The 22,225-nt window shown below is 45.0% G+C and overlaps 1 protein-coding gene across 2 annotated transcripts in view; it reads right to left on the reverse strand.

Moving 5' to 3' along the window:
* Nucleotides 1-22,225, reverse strand: part of C11H2orf42 (chromosome 11 C2orf42 homolog) — a 287,883-nt gene that overhangs the window by 231,337 nt on the left and 34,321 nt on the right. For both annotated transcript variants that reach the window (XM_085636210.1, XM_085636211.1), the window contains exon 2: nucleotides 16,503-17,347. In XM_085636210.1, coding sequence (XP_085492336.1) covers nucleotides 16,503-17,334 — 832 coding nt within the window. In that variant the 5' untranslated portion in view covers nucleotides 17,335-17,347. The remainder of the gene's footprint in view (nucleotides 1-16,502; nucleotides 17,348-22,225) is intronic.

The following is a 22,225-nucleotide window of genomic DNA, read 5'->3' on the forward strand; positions in this document are numbered from 1 at the left end:
CTTCTAGCTCTTAAGCAGCGCTACTATGAAGGAGGGGACAAGGTGGGCACGGTTCTTGCTAGAAGATTACGGGCACGAGCGGCCAAGGCACACATAGCCAATATTAAGTGCCCTGACAACTCTCGAGCCATCACTGAGGTGGCTAAACTTAAAGCTTTCCATGCCTATTATTCGTTTCTCTACGCTAAGGAGACACCCCTCCCGGACCAGATTCAGACTGTTCTAGATAATTGCCCCTGGTCTCCGATAAACCCATACCATGCGCAGCTGCTGGAGGAACTGCTCTCTCAGAGTGAACTTGCTGGTGCTCTCAAGGATCTTCCTCTTGGAAAATCCCCGGGTCCGGATGGACTGCCACTCTCTTTCTATCGGGTCTTTCTCCCGCAGCTTCAACCCGATCGCCTTCGCCTTTTTAATTCTTTCACAGACACGATTGGTCCTTCTTCCGCCATGGGATTGGCCAAAATAGCCCTACTTCTTAAGCTAGGCAAGGACCCCACACTTTGCTCCTCCTTTCGCCCAATTGCACTTCTCAACACCGATCTCAAAATGTATACTAAAATCTTAGCCAAGCGCCTAGACCCCCCATCTTCCAGGCCTTATCGACCCCGATCAAGTCGGCTTTATTCACCACCGACAGGGGGCAGACAATGTACGACGAGTTGTGCACCTTGTTGGGAAAGCCCATCATTGGCACATACCTGCGTTCCTATTATCCCTCACAGCAGAGAAGGCGTTCGACCGTGTGAACTGGACCTTTATCCGAGCAGTTCTAAACAAAATTGGGCTAGGCCCTCGGATGGTGTCCCGTATCATGGCCCCCTATCTTACCCCTACGACTCAGGTCTGGGTTAATGGCCAACTCACAATATACAGAGGCACATGTCAGTGTTGCCCCCTCTATCCCCTCCTGTTCGCCCTTGTGGTGGAGCTTCTTGCCATTATGATTCGCCAGGCGCCAGACATACATGGCATCCCCCTCGGAGGCCCACAACACAAGTTAACCTTGTTCGTGGACGACCTCCTCCTTACGCTATCCCAACTGTACGTGTCCCTACCTGCCCTCTATCATCTCTTGCGAGTATTTGAGCAAGCATCGGTCTTATGGTTAATCAAGAAAGATCTTGGGCCCTCAACATTACCATTCCGGTGGAGGAGCTCCCAGCGCTTGTCCCCTACTGGTGGGCCCCTCATTCCATCAGATATCTTGGGCTAAATTTGACCCCCACCCTTGACACCTGGTCGGTGCGTGAGGACCTGCACACTTGGAAGCCTCTCTCCTTCTCGTGGCTGGGTCACCTCCGTGCCCTTAAAATGTCCATCCTACCGAAAATCCTATACGTGTTTCAATCACTCCCTACCCCTGTCCCTATCCCACAACATCAGATCCAAAGCATGCAGCGCGAAATCACCAGGTTTATCTGGGGAGGTCGTCGACCGCGTTTTTCTAATAAAATTCTCATGTTACCCCGGGATAGGGGAGGCCTGGCCTGCCCCAACCTGATGGAATACTCCTGGGCAGCTCATCTACGCTTCATCTCCGAATGGATGGCGTGGGAAAGCGAGAAGGTGTGGTTCCATATGGACAGGGCGGTGACTGGGCGCTGTATATGGGACTTACCGTGGCAGCACTGGGCCTCTCGCTGTGCGTACATAGCTCTTCCTACCAAGACTGTCCTCGACATCTGGGACAAGATAGCCGTGTCCAAAGCTTACTACCTTTCCTTCCCTCACACTCCCATTGCTGACAACTCCCTCTTCCTGCTTGCCCTACATCCCCCGTATTCGCTGAATGGCTGTAAGGCGGGTGCAGAACAATCAGGGACCACTATGTAGGGGCCACCTTCAAGACTTTCGAGCAATGTAAACAAGAGTTTCAACTCCCCGACGGGGATCGATTACAATACCTGCAACTTCGACAGTGGTTACACTCCGAATCGCTGGCGCAGGCAGCCACGCGTGCTCTCACTCCCCTTGAGCGGCTGGTTCGCTCGTTCGATAATTCTAGGGGCCTCATATCTCATACGTACCATATTTTACAACACCCTCCGCGGATCGCCCTGCATCCCTACCAGTCTCAATGGCAAACTGAATGGTCTATTGACATCACACCAGCACAATGGGATCGTCTTTGGCGCGACATTCCAAAGGTCTATCGTTGCATTTCTCAGAGGGGAAACTGCCTATAAAGGTCATGACCCAGTGGTACTACACCCCCCATAGGTTACATAAAATGTTCCCTACATGCTCTTCTCTTTGCTGGCGATGCTTGAACTCTCCTGGAGATTCTCCACATCTGGTGTACTTGCCCGCTCCTGGTCACATACTGGAAAGAGATCACGTACTGGAAAGAGATCCTCAGCCACATCAAACTGGTTCTTGGCTTTCCCCTGCCTGAACCTCCAGCCACGGTTCTCTTGGGTATCAAGCCTGATAATTAACACGCTCTGACAAAGACTGGCATATTTGTCTCCAAAGGCTGGGCACAACTAAACAGCTCATAGCCCTCTATTGGAAAAAAACGGAGACTCCACCAGTCACTATCTGGTTCACTCGCTTGTGGCATACCATGGCAATGGAATTACTCACTGTGCGCTTACAGTCCCAAGACACCCACTTCACCAAACTCTGGCAACCACCAATAGACCATTTCTGTAAGCTAGAACATTTCCGCCTTCAGCCCCCGAAACTCCGGGCTCTACGCCTTTTCGAAGACTCAGTACAGCTACCCATCTCTGACGCACCCCCTTGACTCCCACGTCAACGACCTGCAAGTTGTCCTCTGAGTACTCAAATTGCTTGAATCTGCCACTGCACAGTTCTCCCAGTCTCCACGGCCACGCTCGCTGCAGTAACCACCTCTCGTGTCCAGTCCTCGCTCTTCTCTTTCTCCTCTCCTATTTATCTACTTTATTTTTTCTTTTGTTGGTTTTTCCTCTTCCCTTTTTCTTTTCTATCCCCTCTAAGAGTATTGGGGGGGATCCTTCCCTCCTCGCACTTCTCTTCTTTCGTTTGTATATTGTTCCATGTTTGAGTTCAGGTATTTGTTAAGGTTCTTCCCATTTGGAGAAGCTTTAGAGCTTGCAATTGCCACATTTGTCTGTTATGCTACGTGGCCGGCCCTGTCTGGGTTGTAGGCGACTTGCTGTGTAATCCACTATCCGTACATAGCCATCTACTGTTTTATCCTGGTCTTCTGATCGCTTCCTTATTACCGCGGCCGGCCCGCTAAAGGGTTGTAGGCGACATGCTGTGTACATGCTGATCCTTCTTCTCCTCCTTAATGAAACAGATTTACACCAAAACCCATGAGTGGTTGCTAGGAAAGCCCATCCACCACCCATGAAACGCCTCCTTGATGCAAAGTAAAGCAATTGCATTATTTTGGGATACTATGCAATAGAAATCCTGATTCACGTTGGATAGTAAATCCCACCCTAACACTTTCCGCTGGTTTTCCATTGCAAAAAACGGATTCAAACCCTGTACAAAGTTTTAGTAAACCTGGGCCCGAGTGTAGTTACATATGAGTAAGTAAGAATTTGTGAGATTAAGAGTAAATGCAAGTAAGTGAGTGAAAATGAATAAGAATGAGTGCAAGGGGTGTAAAAGAATCAGAGTACATGTGGGGAAGAGAACAAGTGATTGTGAGTGAATGCAAGTTTGAGCCAGAATGTGTTATTTGAGAGTTAGGCATTGGGCTTGGCACACTGAAGCCAATTATTCTACTATAGATACACTCAGGGTAAAATACAGGCTGTGGCATACTTGCAGCAATTCTTTGCACAACATGCATCTTAAACAAAATTCTGACACACTGGGGTTAATTCTTGGCATGTGGGCACCAGTGCCAAAATCCTGCTACTGGCACAAATGAAGTAATTCTTGGTATAAAAGTGGAGCACATATTGGGAGAGTCGCACCCATGACCAAACGCTGGCCCTGACACACAAGGAGATTTTTTTAGATAGACATCACCTATGGTATAAGGACAGCATACATTAAAAAAGCATTGAAAATGCAATAGGTCTCGCCTTTGATTAAGTTAAAGCCATTTGCTTTGCTAATGGTATTGTATAGCAAAGCAAATGGCTTTAACTTAATGAAAGGCGAGACCTATTGCCATTTGTAATGCTTTTTTCTTTTTTGCGACTTGTTCCGACTGCATGCATGGTACCTGCCAAATCCAGCCGTATTCCTCAGAGTTGGTGAAACGGATGCCGTCACATTCCTTCTCATGAGGAGGAAAGTGGCTTGTTGGTGACTACAGTGCACCGACGGGAGCATGGTAGTAAGAAGGAGAAAATAATCTGTCAAAATTATGTGCCCTGTTGTGAAAGATTTTTACACCAGAGGTGTTTTTTTTATTTTACGAGAATGCCATTACAGTGCAGCGCCAAGCACTGATGGAACGCACACAAGTACAGTGACAAGCACTCATGGTAATAACACACCTTCGTGTTAATTGCAAAGTGATGCAAAGTTTCATATTTACCAGTTTTCAGTCAATCCTTATCTAAGATATTTTGCAATAATGAAACGCCGAGCTTTGCAGTTCCATGACCTGCATCTGTGTTACTCAATCATATGTACTCTCGAGAAGAGCCGCAATCCCTCCATCTTTTATCTCTTCAATACAGAACTAATGCTGTAGTCTGATTGTACCAAGCTTCAATGTGTTCATGCATGTAAACGCCGTCATACACAAAGGTGCGCTGGCTATATGTGTAGTGTGAATGTTTAACCTGCTGTATTGCACTGCAAGCATGGGGAATAAATTAGGGTTTATATCTAGACAGTAGAAGAAACCTACAAAGAGAACTTAATTTCCTATCAACCATCTGCACAGAAAGGGACGTCCCTGGATTTCCGATCATCCATCATACAGGAAGTGACAACTGGTTTCCGTTTCCCTTCCACGGCACCCTGCACTCCTCCTCTTTCCCACGAACTACTTAATGGCAGCTGCAAAATGATGAGGATGATGATGATGAAAGGATGCGTGCAGCAGGCACAGCTGCGCCTATATGCACCTGCACCGTGTCCAGCACCAGGGACACTGGTTCTGTCCCAATCCCCGCTACCGTGCTGCACTACTCTGTGCTTTCAGGCCTGGCTGCCGCTCACCGCACTGCTGCCACACACAACGTTGAACGAGAGTGCACGTGTCTACGGCAAGTTCTTATGACCAACCACTCCTACGCCAACAGCATCCAGCAGCCCACTTGCCAATAGCTCAAACTTGCAAAATGTGAGACCTATTGCATTGAAAATGCTTGTTTTTTCCAACTATGGGAATTACAGAAAATTAAAACAGAAGAACTTTTTAATTAAAAAGTTGCTAAGAAAATTACAATTTAGTCTTCATCACCAAATTTGTTTGTAAAACCTCAAGAGATACAGTGGAGCAGATCTGCCACAAAGTACAACAACACAAGCATTTGCAATGCAATTTGTCTCCCATTAGTGAAAGTTGGAGTTAAGGGTGTTGTAAATGACAATGTCTTTTTTTTTTATGGAGTGGATGTATGTAGTCTGAAGTTTAATTATATGGATTGGATTGAACTTGTTAGTTGTGGAATTGTGTGGGGTGGAATAGTGTGTGTATTTGTGTAGTGGATTTATGTGGATAGTAATTATGTGGTATTAAATTAGCTGAAATTATGTAGAATGGGATGGAGTGTTCTGGAGTGTAAATGTGTGTATTGGTATGTTGTCTTGTGACGTGGTATGTAGTGGAATTTAATTATGTGATGAGCTGCTGAATTGTGTGACGTGATGTTGAATTTTGAGGTGTGGATTGGATGCATTTGTTGTGTAAGTGTGTTGATTTGAATTATGTGGTTTGTTAAATTATCTGGTGCAATGTGCCATAGTGGTTTTATGTGGGATTTATCTGGTATTTAGTTGAGTAATTAGGTGGCAATGATTAATGTGCACGTATGTGCAAAGGCTATATTGAATGTACTTTATTATCCTTTATGAATAACGGTAAAAACGCCTGCAGGAGGACTGTCACAATTATGTGTGTTTGCAGGGCCCGTTTTAGCCTTAGTAAGTTGTTGGATGCAAAGTTACCAGACAGAAACTGCCACATTTCTCAAAAACAAATAAACACAGATCCTGGAGAGGCTGCCAGAAAGAGTACTTAAATGAAGGGTTTCAGGTGATATTACAATTTGGATGCAGCACTTTAAACCATTCCTTGCCCATGACTTGGAAAAGAAATAACTTTTTAAACATAAATTAGGTGGCAAATGCAGATTTAATGAATAAAGCTTCAGCAGCATTTCAATGGTTTAAAAATGCAAACTCTAAACATGTTTCTTGAAATAGGATTAGACCTCAGACATACAAAGTGCCCAGTAATCTGAATACAAAGTCTTGATCTGCTAGTGTGCTGGGTTTATGACACTGCCCTGGTGACATTACATGTGAAGTCTAATGGCTCACTGTAGGAGGGTGGAGTAGCAGATGCAGCCATAAACGTCGGCAAGGAGCTCATTTATGGACAAGAGCCACCTACCGAAGCAAAGAGGCCTAGCTCGGCAGGTGCTCATGTGAGAAAATAAATAGTTGTTGTGTGGGAGTGCAGAAAGAATACAGAGGAGCAGGACAGCATGCCAGGTCCGTCATGTGGGGAAGTGCACGGAGCAGAGAGGCACAGTGGCGAGAGAGCCATAAAAGCACAGATGTGGGCGGAAGAGCAACCGAAGGGAGACCTCAGAAACAGCTCTGTCGCTAGGCATCGGGGTTGAATTAATGCCATTTTCCCCTCATTCCAGCACAAAAATGAGAAACATTGACCAATAAATCTTACAGGCTATAAATAAATGAATAGTGCATTAAACAAAAAACGTGTACAACAAAAAGCACCCGTAAATGGCGCCTGAAAATAAAGTGACGGTTGCGTTTCAAAATTGGAATGTTTTTATTTATGTAGCAAAAAGAAAGCACTGCTTTGTTAATTTGCACAAGCACAGTGGCACACAATAATGGGTGCAGACTGCAAATAAACAGTGTGCTGCGTGGTGAAATTTTGAAGTGTGCTTCACATTTGCAGTTAACCGCGAGGCAAATGCTTTCGAGGAATACAAACCGCTGCAGTGCTGGGGCCAAGGTGCCCTCTGTTAGCCTCGGTCAGGGGCACACACAAGTGCACCATTAAAGACCCCAGCAGTGGGGTAGCGGGGGGAGGGGCAGCGAGGATCTGCATCATGCAGCTGAAGTGCTCCCTGGAGTCATAGTGCAGTAGCAGTAACCTGAAAAGTGTGAGGAAGAGCGTCTACTTGCGCAGGCACATAAGAGGTTTTGCGTGCAGCTGGGGACGGGAGAGACGCCTGAGGAGCCGGCACAAGTACTAGGAGATTGAAAAGAAGTGGCACAGCAGGCTGCCCATGTGCATTTCGCTCGACTCCTCTAAGTAACAAGATTAACACAAATGTAAAACCATGATGGAGTAGCGTTTATTGCAGTTTTATATAGCGCGAACTCCACACAAAGATATTGTATCACTGTGCATGAGCACCGGTTAAATTACACAAGATCACATTCATGTTTTGAGGCACGGGGAGAAGTGATGTGCCCAGAATCACAGGATTTTGAGCACACCGAGATTCAATCATGGTTCTCAAATTCTGGAGTTCTGGTTGTCACGCCACAGTCAACCCTGCAGCTGGACAGACATGGAGTTTAAGACACACAGCGCCATTAAACGGAGCCTTGCTGGTGGTAGTGTACGACAACTTGTATTTTGCTGCTTCTGTCATTGCATACAGATATATAATAATGATAAAGCAAGTAACATTACACCTACAACAAGCCAGGGCTATTGGCTTTGCAAATGGTTGTTTGTGTAAGATAAAATCGGTAACAACTACAGCTTCCTTGTATACAACATTGAAAATGCTTCAGTCCTGAAATGATGGGACTGAAAGAACTATAACGAGTCTCCTTGAAGTTCTTAAAAGCAGTGACGCCTTCCTATATCTGCTGCAAAAGTACCCAGAACCGGTGCCTGCATGCTATTTCAAAGAAATTGAGGGTCTACAGCAGAGGTCTTCAAACTTTTGGATGCCGAGACCCCCCTGTCAACATTTTGAGGCATAAGGACCCCCTCCTGACAAAAAATTCTAAACCTGTAGCCAGGGCTACTGGAATTATGAGGCAGGTGAGGACCAAATTACGCGACAGGCTTGACTAAATTGTGTGGGAAGAAAATGTAAATGAGGTTATGTGATGCCGCGTATTTTGGGATAGCATTGCTTCATTATCATGACATTTTTTACACACAGTAACACCAAGGAAAGATTTCACCCAATCAGTACCTGTTTATAACCAAAATACAGCCAGCAATTATCATCAGAAACATTTCTAGTCAACCTTTGTGAAGGGCCTTCACTCTGCAGGAATACGTGCTGCCACATTAGAAGCTTACCTGGCCCTGGCCGGGAGAAGCAGGGGTCCCTTAAAACCATGGCGGTTTTGTGCAGAGTTAAGCAGTTTACCCATGCAGCTTTCCTCTCACCCCCTCCCTTCCATCCCTCTCTCCTCTCCTAACCCCGGATCCCTCTCTCACTTTGCAGGCCATTTTCTTTCACCCTTTTTACAATTTCTGAACTCTCCCCATTCAACCTCTCACTTCACCTTTAATCACCTCTTGCGATTCTGTCTTTTCACTGCCCTCATCTCTAACAGTCTTTTGCATTTCTCTCATTTCCTCTTAAGCCCTTTAACCTCCCGTGCCCCTCAGCACTTCTCATTCACCTCGTCTCTCCATTCAAATTTTTGTCTATTTGTATCTTACAACTCTTCAGTCCCCCCATTCATCTTTCACATCTCCCCTTTGTTCTAACAGAAGCCCTCACCTTTGGCTCACACTCACTTCTTGCGTGTCCACACTTCTCTTCGGCAATTCACATTTCTCCTCATCCCTGACCTACTCAATCAAATTCTCTCACTCCCTTGCTGTCCTCTCTCATCCTCTCATCTCTCCTCACCAAGCATACGGGTCGGACCCGTATGCTCCTCTCGGCATGTGCCACTCTGCTTATTGTTCCCTAATTCAAGAAGGCATGAGTTGTCTGTCTCGCTGTTTTGATGCAGGTCGCGCAGTAATGGAACGTGCACCCTCCTTTGCTTCGCTCCACCAAGAATCTATTATCCTTTAGGAAGATATAAAAACCTCTCTCTATGCTCTGTAGGTCACCCCATTTGGCTGGTTCTCCTTCCCCTTCTGTGTGTTTCTCATTTGCCTTCAGGCAGCAGATGGTTATTAGCCCCAGGACTTTTTTTGGTAACAGTAGAGCTCTACAAATGTAAATAATAATAGGCTGAAGCACTAGACCAGAACTACGGAGGGGGGTGCTAACACTCCCAGCCAGGGCTGGTTCCAACACTGGTCGCACACCGTGCAACAGTGTTTTTTGATGCCCCACCCAGTTTCCTCCTTCTCCATGAATTCCTTTACTGCCACTCACCAACAATGCACCTCATCCCTCTATAGCACCTTTCTGACAAACATTTCATTTTTTTATAGCGCTACTCAGTTTACTCACACTCATTTCTGTGATCTGCATGGTACATGTTCAATGTAGCAGGCACATTAACCCTCTGCACTGTGTGGGTGACAAGAGTGCCCATGTGAGTGCACGGTGAGCGATGCAACAGTGTGAGAGTAGGGCAAGAGGAGTGACTGCAGGGTGAGTGAGGTGGCGTATGAATTTACGTGCGGATCCAAGTTCAGAATGGGATGAATGAATGTATGATTACGGATGGGCTTGTTTGATTGAGTTGCAAATTGAGCAGTGAGGGGGACAGGTGAGTGAAGTGTCACATGAGTGCAGGATGAGTAGTGTACTTGTGTGAGTGCAGGGTGAGGTATAGGGTGAACAACGCAAATGCATTGCGAGTGCAGAGTGATCACTGAGTGCAGGGTGAGCGGGTGAATGGTGTGAGTGCATGGTTATCAGTGTGAGTGGATTGTGATCACTGTGAGTGCAGGGTGAGCGTGAAAGTGAAAGGCGGGAATGAGTTGTCTGAATGCGGGTGCATTCCCAGACACATGAAGTAACTCAGCATGTTATTGACGGCGGGGTAGAGTTTAAGATCCAAGTTAAACTATAGCGTAATTAATCGGGGATCGAGTGTGAAGGAAATAAATAATGTGCTGATCCTGCAACAAACTTACAGTCCTATGGTTAGGGTTGCCAGCAGATTATTTTGATGGCCAAGTCGGTACAAAAATAAGCAGTCACCTAAAGCTATATTTTCAGTACTTATCTGTGCATACTTCGAACAGCAAATATAAATAGAAAGCACTTTTAATTGTGTTCTAGGGCTGCCTCAATGATACTGATAATTAAAGAGAACAAAGACAGAAAAGTCACATAACAAATGCATACATGCTTTTTTATTTATAAGTCTATTTAGTGTTAAGAGGAGATCTTTGCAGGCTCTTTAAACAAAACACGGCTGGCATTTTTCTTTTGGCAACCCTACTTTATATTCATTTTCATTAAATGCATTCTCACACTACAGCAGTAAATGTAAAATACCAATGTATGGAATAGGCGGAGTGGGGACCCAGGGGGTACTGGAACCCCGAAAAAAAAAAAAAAAAACAAGCCTCTGTAACTAGTTTATAAAGGCATGTAAATATGCAAATGGTCTTTAAAGACCTGTGAAAACTTGGTACGCCGGAGATAAGACTCCAGACACTGCCCAGCCCCCAGCAGCTCGAGTTGCACTGCAGCACCCGGGCTGAGACACAGGACGGGGGAAGAGTGGGGCTGAAGCGCTTGGGCAGAAGTGTGACTGGGAAGGCGCGACCCCCTTTGCATCGCTCCACGGCCCCCCTGGGGCTCGTGCCCCACAGTTTGAAGACCCCTGGTCTACAGAGAGAAATGTTGTGGGGTGGAAAACCCCGAATAGCACTCAATAAGCTCACCCTTAACTGGTATGACGGGGGGGGGATTAGTCTCCCAGACCTTAAAATAAATATATACTAGTGGGCGGCACACCTCGCAGCCATCAATCATGGCATGTATCGCCGAGTGGATGACCCAGGATATGCCATGGATCTTTGGCTCCTCCCAAGTAGGGACTATAACAAAGCGCTTTATTCCAGGCAACGGTGATTCCCTCTAACAGGACCGACACGGCACTCGGTTCGGGTATGGCACATAGCCACTAAAAGCCTGGGATGGGAACGGAAACTAACGTTGGTGACACCCCTCTGGGACTCCGAGAGGCTAGGTGACCTTTGGAAGTCGAAAGGCTTTGGCAAATGGGATCTCATCAGGATCTCAAAGATCAGTGACTTGTGGGAACAAGGAGACGTGGTGACCTTTGCCCTCCTGCAACAAAAATATGAGCTCGCTCACACAGAATATGTCCGTTATCTCCAAGTCCGACACGCATTACAGTCACACCTCCCTAAAGGTTCCTCCCCCCTCCCCCACCCCCCCCTGGAATACACACCTCGAGAACAGACTACTAGATGGCTATCTACCAGAGAAAGCGATCTCTCTCACATACAAAAAACTAATAATCAACACAGAAGACCCACTCCAGGGCACCAGGGAAAGTGGGAAAGGGATGGTCTTGAACTTGACAATGAGAAATGGCAGGAGTCACTGTCCTCCCGAAGGGAAGTGGCCATCTCTGCCAGACTACGACTAGTACACTTAAAATCTTGCATAGGGTATGTTACAGGACCCTACCTACTCAAAATGAGGAGGGCGGAGGGGGGAGAATGCAGAAGGCAATGTGGTTCAGAGGGAACGTTTATGCATATTATATGGGAGTGTGAACTGATCCACAGATATTTGAGTCAAATACATGCAATGCTCGGTGAAGTGTTGGGGCTAGATGTCCGCCTGGAAGTGAAAAGGTGCCTGTTAAATGTGTGGGAACCCATAGACCGGAGTAAAATGGGTAAAATCTGGGTAACGCTGGGCCTAATGGTGTCAAAAAGGAACATAGCCCAGCTGTGGGGGGCCAGCACCCCGCCAACTATTCCGGAATGGAAGAAAAACATGGACTGGTGCAAGTATAGGGAAAAGACAGTATACATTGCGAGAGGTTGCCCTAAGAAGTGGTCGCAAATATGGGGGGCATGGAACACATACCGTGGGGAGATCTGTAGTCCACCACACAGCGTAACCTTGGATGACGTGCCCTCGCCATAAGCAATGTATCCCCTGATGCGTCATTGATTTATGCTAATTGTAGTCTCAACTGTCAAAGGGTCACCAAATGTATTCCTCCTATTTGTACCTACATGTACGGGATCTGCATTAGTGCTGATTTTTTCTGTTTGCTTAATAAAAAGAAACATTAAATAAAACAAAAAAAAAAAACAGTGACAAGTGGAACTGCTGCAGAGATTCTTTTTTTTCACCCGGAGGGCAAAAATGGAGAGCCCGATAGAGACCCGGTTTGGCAACTGCTTTATAGAACTGCCAGTGCAGAGCACCGGCAGGACCCGGCCCACTTAAAGCCCTGGCTCTCACCTGTAGGAGGATGGAACTCAGCAGGGACCACAGCTCCTGACGCACTCGTGATCACACAACACTGGCAGTAAAAGCGTGCACTAGCCGGCTGTGCCCCTGCATCTGCGGGGGACTAGGACAACTAACGGCGACACCGAGTCAGTTTTGGTGCAGGTCAGTTCACACAGAGGACCAGAGCTCTGCAAGATTAGCCAGGATGGCAGGCAACACCAGCAGGCCAATCAACAAGATTAAAACAAATGTTAAACCATGATGGAGCAGCGTTAATTGCAGTTTTATATAGCGCGAACTCCACACAAAGATATTGATCACTGTGCACGAGCACCAGTTAAATTACACAAGATCACATTCATGTTTTGAGGTACGGGGAGAAGTGATGTGCCCAGAATCACAGGATTTTGAGCACGCCGAGATTCAATCATGGCTCTCAAATTCCAAATTCTGCAGTTCTGGTGGTCAGGCCACAGTCAACCCTGCAGCTGGCCAGACATGGAGATTAAGACGCACAGCGCCATTAAACGGAGCCTTGCTAGTGGTCGTGTACGACAACTTGTATTTTGCTGCTTCTGTCATTGCATACAGATATATAATACTGATAGAAGCATCAATCTCTTGTCTCTATCGGGCCATGTGTTTCTAATTAGAAACACATGGCCCCATAAAGATAAGAAAGTGCTTTGCGACAGCAACAAAGCAGGCAACAGAATATGGATCAGAGGCGAAAGGGCGTGAACCAAAAACCCTCATTTCCAATGGCAGGCCACCGTTTAGCATAAACGGTGACACCAGCCAATGGAAATGAGGGACGGGGCTTCATGCCCTCTTCTGAAAGTCCTCCTTAACAATAAATATCGCAGAGCGAGCAACGAATGCGCTGCCACGCTAGGAGAGACCCAAAAATGCTGGTACTGGCATATTTTATGACTTTTAGATATAAGGAGTACCCATGACAAAATGCTGGTCTAGCACAATGGAGGGAAAGTCTGGCATATAGGGGCACCCATACCCGGCTTAGAATATAAATTGGGTCAAAGCTTGAGGAAAGTCAAGTTTCATTGTCTTGCCACACCATGAAGGGATTTCAATATTTAATGAGTGCCCTTTCAGCACCTCTAGCATTTTAGCAAATTTATGAGAAACTTGTGCTTTAAAGTGCACTATTTCACCCCATTCCTTTCAAAGTTTTTCCCTCAGTGAGAGAAACCTCATAGAAGAAATCTGGCTTACTCGCTCATTACAATTTAGGGCAAGTATTATCGCCCAGAACTTTCAAAGATCAAGTCGGCACCATAACATAGGTGGTATCGAAAATAAATCTTTTTCTAGGTCATACTGGTATCCTAATCATGCAGTTAATGTAAAACTTCAGCTATGTTAACTGACGTTAGTGTCATGTGGAATGCATTCCTGAAACAAATATAAGGGTTCACATGTTGTCACCTATGAAGTCATTAAGGTCAAGGGGTATGTGATTTCACTTTTGCTAACTCGACCCCCATGGACCGACCACCACACTGGATGTATTCAGTCACTATTAGTCTTTAAAAGTGCTCGCTTAATACAATTGACTCTACAAATTTAAGCAACATGGTCAATGGTTATTATACCATTAAGTTCTCAGTCAAAGATTCAACTTGCTTTCAAAGGCAGTAAACTCTGATAAAAAAGTTATGAATGAAAGGACATTATTAAAAATATAAATTGTCATTGGTAATTCTTTACTATGCAGACATGCAAGTTAACCCATTCTCACCCTGGAAAATGTACATTAATTCTCTGCAAGTTATTTTGTCTTGTATGTTTTCAAGACCCAACAGCTGTGCTAGTAAGATTACAACAAATACTTCAGAAGGACAAATATTTACTTGAGATGCTGGCTATTAAGACCAATACACGTCTCAAATGTGAATGAAGTCTAACTTAAATAGGCCTCAGAAGCCCTTCCTTAGATTGATGCTTTTAGGCACTCAATTTCTCTAGTTCAGGAGCAGAACCTGTCAAAAGAAGACTGGTCAGGACAGTTCTCTTAAAGGAAATGCCAGTTTTCCAAGTTAAACAACTAACAAAACAAGCATATGCAAGAAGGAGAGCAACCTTTGACCATTTTGCTCTTTTGAAAGAAAAGTCATTGTAAAAACTGTTTCAATAGCGCAAAAGGGTTTGAGATCAATATGAAAGTGTTAAATAAAATACGGCCACCTTCTCAAGAGCGAAAGATTCTGCCTAGACAATAGACAGTAAAAAAATACTCCTGGTGTGCCCTAAAACATGTGATACAATTTGAAAGACAGTACTGCTACCCATTCAAATGTGGTGATTTATGCTTTACACACAGTTTGTGTCTTTTATCAAGGACAGAGTTGATATGGAATGTGAGACACGGCTTGTGGTTGGAGTCTTCAAGTTATTCCTACCAACTCCAAGTAAATTGGCAGATAACACTAAATATTTCAATGGATTCTCTTAAGCGAAGGGGACTTCATTGATCATGTTGTATTGTATGGTGAAGAAAAATGAGATGCAAGCTAATCAGGAGGGCTGGAAACATCTGTAGTTTTATTAAAGGAGGATTTGTGAATAATGTATAAAGTCATCTACCCAGACAATTAGTTCTGCTGAGAAAAAAAACTAAATTTGCCAAAAAGAGCATACATTAATTATAAACTACAAAGGCTAACCTTAAAGGTGGATCTATGCAACTTTCATAATGGGCAGTAAGTATAAGCAATCACTAAATGAAGCATGTAACATCGCAACATGAAGGCTTCAGCATAAAAGCAACATTAAAATGGTGCAAGAGAACAGATATGACTTACCTCTCCTGCATCAAACTTATGACATTACTCCATAGAAGCGTTGAATTAGTATGTCACCTCTAAAGTTATATAGATCGGTAAAGAGAGAGTTTTCAGTAGGATAAAGATGAAGTCGAATACTTGTAAAAATCAAGCTCATTTTAAGAGATTTACCATTTTCCAATCATCACAGAGGAACCAACCAATTATCTAATGAGGGAGTCAGCTGAAAACATTGCCATTGTGCACCAGGGAGAACCAAGACAGACCTGTGGCATGAGTGCGCGCCAAATCCAAGATTTTATATGCATGCTCCTTCTTAGGGGAGCTGGTGATTGCTTTGGTTTTTGGAGCCCAGGTCTTGCACCTGGGGGGGGGCTGTTTGACATTCCTCCACGCAGAAAAGCAGAAGGTCAAGTTCCTTACTAAGTACTCTTTGCCCTTCAAGTGTCAGGGCCTAGGACCATAGGCTACACTTCAACTCTCAAAATTGTTATAGACTGCTCTGATCTACATTTACCACAATACACTTGGGACAGACCAGTGATCAATGTGCTACTCCATCTTCTAGCATAGCCTTAAATAAAGATTTCATAAACTAAAAATGGATATCCTGGAAACTGGGCAATACATCAAATTCTCAAAACCTCAAAGCTATATCTAAAGTGAAATGTAAAGATTTGGCAGCACATAATCTGCTGAAGCATTACAAGGCATTGAAGAGGGTAAAATGACAGGATGTTGCTGGAATAAAAAAGCTAGAACTGTTAAGGACACGCAGGCAAGTTATTCTGCTTCCTGTATAGGTGTACCATGTCATAACACTTTTGTACCCGTGTTGTCTGCGTTAGCTGTCCAACTCCTGTGTGACCACCCATTTCCACACAATGTCATATTTGGAATGCTAGATACAAGTCTCTACTGCACTGGTTTCTGGTGCCCGTGCTAGGCTTAAAGTTAGGAAAATAGCACTGGTGTCTTGCTCAAGTAGATAGAAGGTACAAATTGAATTTACAGCTTCTATAATGCTCAGGACTAATTGTTAAAGCACAAGCCCGCCTACTTTAAGATAGTATGCCAATCTTAAATGGGGACTAATCTGACCCAGGAGGTCATAAACAAACATCCACACCAACCCTGGAGTTCCACCTTTCTATTTGCAGAATACATTTACAGACAGACAGACACTTACCATTGTTTTCGAAGCGAAGGAAGGTTGAGAACTCCTGAGAGAGTGCCTCATCACTGGCAAAAGCACTGATGCAAGCATAAAAATGAATGCATCGGTCTGTAGCCTCCTCAACATTGGGAGTTGCCTTGCCTGATGATTTTGGCCCTAGCTGACAGGTGCATAGGAACCGGTGCTCTGGTACAAACTGGCTTCGTGGCTTCCTTACAAATGAAACATGCAGGTACCCAAGGCTGTGTTTAGGGCTGATCTTGCATTTTACTACCATGATGGACTTGGTGATCCTCTGGACAAGTGGTCCTGTGGGCTCCGTGGCCAGCTGCCAGATAACAGATTTGGTTTCTGCAGGGACCTGCATGGCATTCAGGACAGAGCTCTTCAGTGTGAGGGGTGTCGCTTCCCTCTGACAATTCAGGGCCAGTTTGATGTGCTGGCAGTTGGTATCCTCCAAGCCTTGGTTAGCAACCTTCATGCATGAAGCTGCATAGCAGTGACTGGACTGGAGCTGGGTTATATACATACCATCAGCAGTCTCTATGGCAGTCTCTGTGATGCCCAGTTCCACAAAACATCGATAGTCAGGCCCCTTATCTTTTAGCCGGACAGAAAACACCTGCATTTCTGATCCTGTAATGACCCGCACAGCGTCCATGTTGGGAGCCTTCTGAACACCACAGCGGAAAATAGCCCCGCAGGACTTGTTCTTACAGCTTAGGCCACGGGTGCCATTAAAGGTCCCGCATTGTGGACACTTACGGATTCCCCGCAGAGTGGCTTTCCCCAGATCTGACAGAAATGCAGCTGCCTTGGCTTTTTCTGCAGAAGTGTCCATCATGCTTCCTCTGTACCTGCAGAGAAAAAAAATATTTTGTAGTTCTGCCAAATAAGACATACAATATAATAGAACTACTAGTCAGTTCCAGCTAGAGTTTGCACCCTTATACCTCGATTACTTACATGCAAAGCATGTCACCCAAAATAGAAAAAAAATACTTAAAATTCATTCCTTATTAGGGAAAAGTAACTGAAAATTCACTATCAGTCTTGTTGTAGCATTCCTGGCTCTGGTGAGCAATGTGTCCAGCCCATGTGCCGGGGAACAGAAGCTTGGATTCAGGAGTATGGAAGTTGACAAAAATGTATGCCAACAACGTATGTGTGGACAGCCCTTAGAACAGACCAACAAAATAATAAGAATTTGAACATCTTGCATTTAAGCTGTGTTGTAAGTGGACAGATACAGCATGGGTGGGTGGAGGAAATCAGCATGCTTGGGTCGTTCGCAGATCACCCTCTGATCTAGATCAGTCACAGCCTGACAAATCAGTCAGTTCAATCAAATTACAAAAAAATTAGTTCAAAGACAAGAACATGGTTTAAGTTGGACTCATTTTAAGGTTTTAAGTACTGTTTTAGAAATCCTACTCTTTCCAGAATCCCAGTAGAGCCACAAAGCCCCAGGAATCAACGGTCCTTATAAACATGACCCTCTAGGTGTGTAGTCTCCAGTCCTACAAGTCTGCTTAGGAACTTGAGAACACATTTCAAAGTTGACACCAAAAAAAGCTAGCCAAATACTGGCATATCTTACCTTACCTGGTCCAATCTATGAAAGAAGTGGCAAGACATTTTCAGAGAGTACATAAAACACCAGGCTCAAAAAGGAGCGTAAAATTTTTTTTGGGGGGGGGGGGGGGGGGGCACGCTTCCCAGAGTATGCAACATTTATATGTCTCGATAACTGACCAATATATGACCCAGTGGACCGTAACATTCTGTTGAAGGGACTGCAAAAATCTATAGGAATTTCAATTACTGTCTTTGAGAGGATCCTTTTGTTCCTCTATACCTGAAGCCACGACACAAAAAGTGAATCAATCTAATCTTACAGGAAAAGGTTTATACAGGATGCCTCAGAGTTTGACCATTGCTGTTCCACATCTGAAATAACTCACTACCACATATTGCTCTTCACCTTTCCCTCACCAAAAAAAAAAACCTGGTTGCTGAGCATTAGTGCTAGCAAGCACAAACACTACAGGACACTACTACTACAGCCTCACTGCAATATTGACGAGGACAAGGCATACATAATTGAATATACCAGCTCATCAACATAAACCACCACCATAAACATGGACCCCCACCCACCCAGAAAAGGGTAAATAAACTATTCAATAAAAAGCAACACGACAGCTCGCAAATATTTTATATGTGATAACAGGCTTTTCTGAAATTAGAAGACAAATTCATTAGTCTACGGCAGCAGTCTGCAAATTTAGAATCACAAACGGTAACACGTTGTGCTTTACAAATATAAATTTCATGAATTAAAGCTGGTCTTTTACCAAATCGAGATTTTTGTGACCTTAACAGCGACAAAAGAAAAACAATGAGATAGAAGGAAGGAAGGGAGAAGGCATGACTGAAAGAAAGGGACATCTATTGCACTATAAACAGAACATGGCTCATCTATGGAGATTACGATGGGGAAGGTCATCTTAATTTAAGGTCCATGACAGGAGATGTGAACCAGGGCTCCAGACAAACTTTGTGCCTCAACATCTAATTGCTTCCAGTCGAAAACACCAACACATTTTTAAGGGTTACCTATTTTAGAACAAGTAAATCAAATAACTAATTTGCCCTACATACAATGATTTATCTTTTATTAGTGCAAACAGAAATCTGCAGTCCCCTTTGTTGAAATAATTTACAATCGACTCAAATGAATTAAAGTCTAATGCAGTCACATTGCCTTTTTGCTCGGATTATCTCCTCAAAACCCCATCCACATAATTATCATTCACTTTCTAACTCCTTGCCTCCTGTCTACACTCCCTCAACACTCCCTATCACTCACACGCTCTTTAGATTTCCATGTTTATCATTCATTTTTTTTTATTTTACTTTTATTTCTGCTGTAATAAAATGGAAGCCTATGGTGAGGGTGCAAGAACTAATTAATTTTGGGCAAAAGCAATTTTAGGTGTTTTTTGGAGCAAGATGGTCCAGGGGAAAAAAAGCCGCTTAGGTCAATAGGAATGCTCTATTTTCTTAAGTTGTCATCGCGGAACTCTTGCGAGAGTCCCTCGAACCCAACCGCCTAGGTATACAAATATATTCTAACCTCAATTAACAAGACCACTGAATAGATTAACAGCAAATCACAAAAAGTAGACTTTCTGGACCAATATCTACCATCTTGCTAAATTTGGACCAATTCCCTTTAGACGTTTTGGTTGTCGCACTATTCAAAAATCCTTATGGAAATTGCGTGGGGATTTTGCAGTTTTGCCCTCCCCATACCCCCGCCACTTTCTCGGCCTCCACTGGACAGGTCATCTCAAAATGTTCCATGAAGAAATTATGTAAAATGAGCAGTTTTTAGAAAGTTATGTGAAGATTCTTTAAACAGCTTGAACGTTATTCCTCAGACGAACTCACTGAACCCTTTGGGATCTGTTTTGTTGCCCTGGCTGGATATGTTCTTGTGATCCTTCATCTAATCTATACATGTTCACTCACTGACAACTTTAACCTTACTTTAGCCCTTGTGTTTAAGTGAGAATTTCAGTGACAGCATACTGTTTTAAACCTACAAAACCCCCCCCCCACCCCATACACATGCCTTAATAGGTCCCGGGGACCAAAAACAATTTAGGGGAGGGTCCCCATTTTCCCTAAATTACACATGTACTGCATCTGGCCCACCCCAGGGGTATTTTGTTTTACTGCGGGAATTTGCAGCAGAATGTTTGCAAACAAAAATGTTATTGGCCCCAGGTGGGGTCCTTCTGAAACCCCACCACCAGGAATAGGTGGTCAGTGTATCTCAACCCTGCCCCCTATGCATTTTTCCCCCCAATAATGGTATCCACATTTAATCCTGCTAGCAAGTACATCAGTAAAATGATTAATAGGGATTGGCATATAATTGGGGAATGGGATTGTCCCTTATTCACCTACAAAAAGGAAAAAAGCATAAGGGACTCTGTAGCTAGAGTATATAGAGAGAAGACAAAAGTAGACACCATTGCACAGGCTTGGGGACTACCACCTATCATAGGCCATGTCGATGCAGGAACTGTGCGGTATGGAAATTCGCAAATGACACTAAGGTGACTGAAGTAGCAGGAAGAAGAATACAATTGAGGGGACACTTTAACTGTATCAGTAAATATGTGGTGTGCTTACTTACATGCCCTTGTGAATTGATGTACGTAGGACAAACATAGAAGCAAAACAAGGAACTTGCCAGCAATGAAGACGCATCTGAGGCAAAAATGAACAGGCAACACTGGTCAAACATTACAGCAAGGCTCAACATACAGAGGATATGCTACAGTGGTACATCGTGGAGACTGGATACAAGAGGTGGGAACCTAAGAGATTTATTGGTGACCCGTGAGCGAAGATGAAAGAACCGCCTGAAAAGCACAGAAAAAGGACTGAATGACATGTGAACTGCCATAGGAATTGTTATATGTGGATGAATTACCACCAATAATCAGGGTCCTCACTGATACAGGTGTGAGAAAGTGCCATCTTTCTTGCATGGTGTGCCCCCACTTTTTGCTGGATGTACTTTGACTGAGTGTGCCCTGGACTCCTGCCAATCAGGTGCCCAGAGCCTATGTTCCTTCCCTAAAAACCTAAAACCCAAATTGGCAAACCCTGGCCACATGTCAGCCCCTGGTAAATGGTACCCTAGGTGCCCAGGGCCTTGTGACCAGGGACGTCCTCTAGGGGCTGCAGCACTCATTGTGCCACCCTTAGAGGCCCTGTACCCTAACACACACACACTGCCCTTGCAGGCTGAGTGTCTGGGTACAAGACAAAACAAAGAGTCGACATGGCACACATCCCTGTGTGCCATGCCCACCACCTACACTGCCCTGGCATACATCAGCCACCCCTCTAGCTGGGTGCCCTATGCCAGTGGTGTGGGCACAGAAGCAGGAGCCCTGCACCCCTCCAGTACCCAGGTTCATTCTGGGTACTGTAAGTGCAGTGCTGCCATTTAAGAGTACATGGTGCTGAGAGCTCGTCAAACACGAACTCCACAGCACCATAATGGCAACACTGAAGACAGAGAAGTTTGGTATCAAACTTCCCAGCACATTAAACCCGCACTGATGCCAGTGTCGAATTTAATGTACCAAGCACCCCAGAGGGCATCTTAGAGATGCCCCCTGAAACCTAACCTACAATCCTCGTCTGGTCTGAGAGGCTGCCTAGGCTGCCACACAGCAGACATGTTGCTGGCCCCCTGGGTAGGAGAGCCCCAGCTCTCCTGGGCCTGCAACAATGCACATCCTGGGCGAGGTGCTAGATCTCCTCCCCCAGGATGGGCAGGTGGAAGTTTCAAAGGCATGCCGCCTCTGTGAGCTTCCCCAGGCCACTGCAACCCCCCACTCTGGCGGGAAGCTTGGCCAGAAACCCCAAATAAGGACAGGGGGATGTGCCAGCCTGCCAACCCCACCCCTCAGGTGGGTGAGATGAGGTGAAGCATATCTCCGGGCGTTCGCCATCTTGAAGATGGGAGGCCCTACCCAATCAGGACTAGGCTACTGCCCCCTCCCACAGGAGAGGGGCAGAATAGGGGGTGTACCCACCCCAGGACAGGGATCCACTGGTCCCTTCCCTTTACCTACCTGTAACGCCCCTAAATCTAGTATTGAGGAGTACCCTGAACCTTCCTATTCCAGATTCCGGAATACAAA

The sequence above is a fragment of the Triturus cristatus genome, chromosome 11, assembly GCF_964204655.1.
Source record: "Triturus cristatus chromosome 11, aTriCri1.1, whole genome shotgun sequence".
Classification (NCBI taxonomy): domain Eukaryota; kingdom Metazoa; phylum Chordata; class Amphibia; order Caudata; family Salamandridae; genus Triturus; species Triturus cristatus.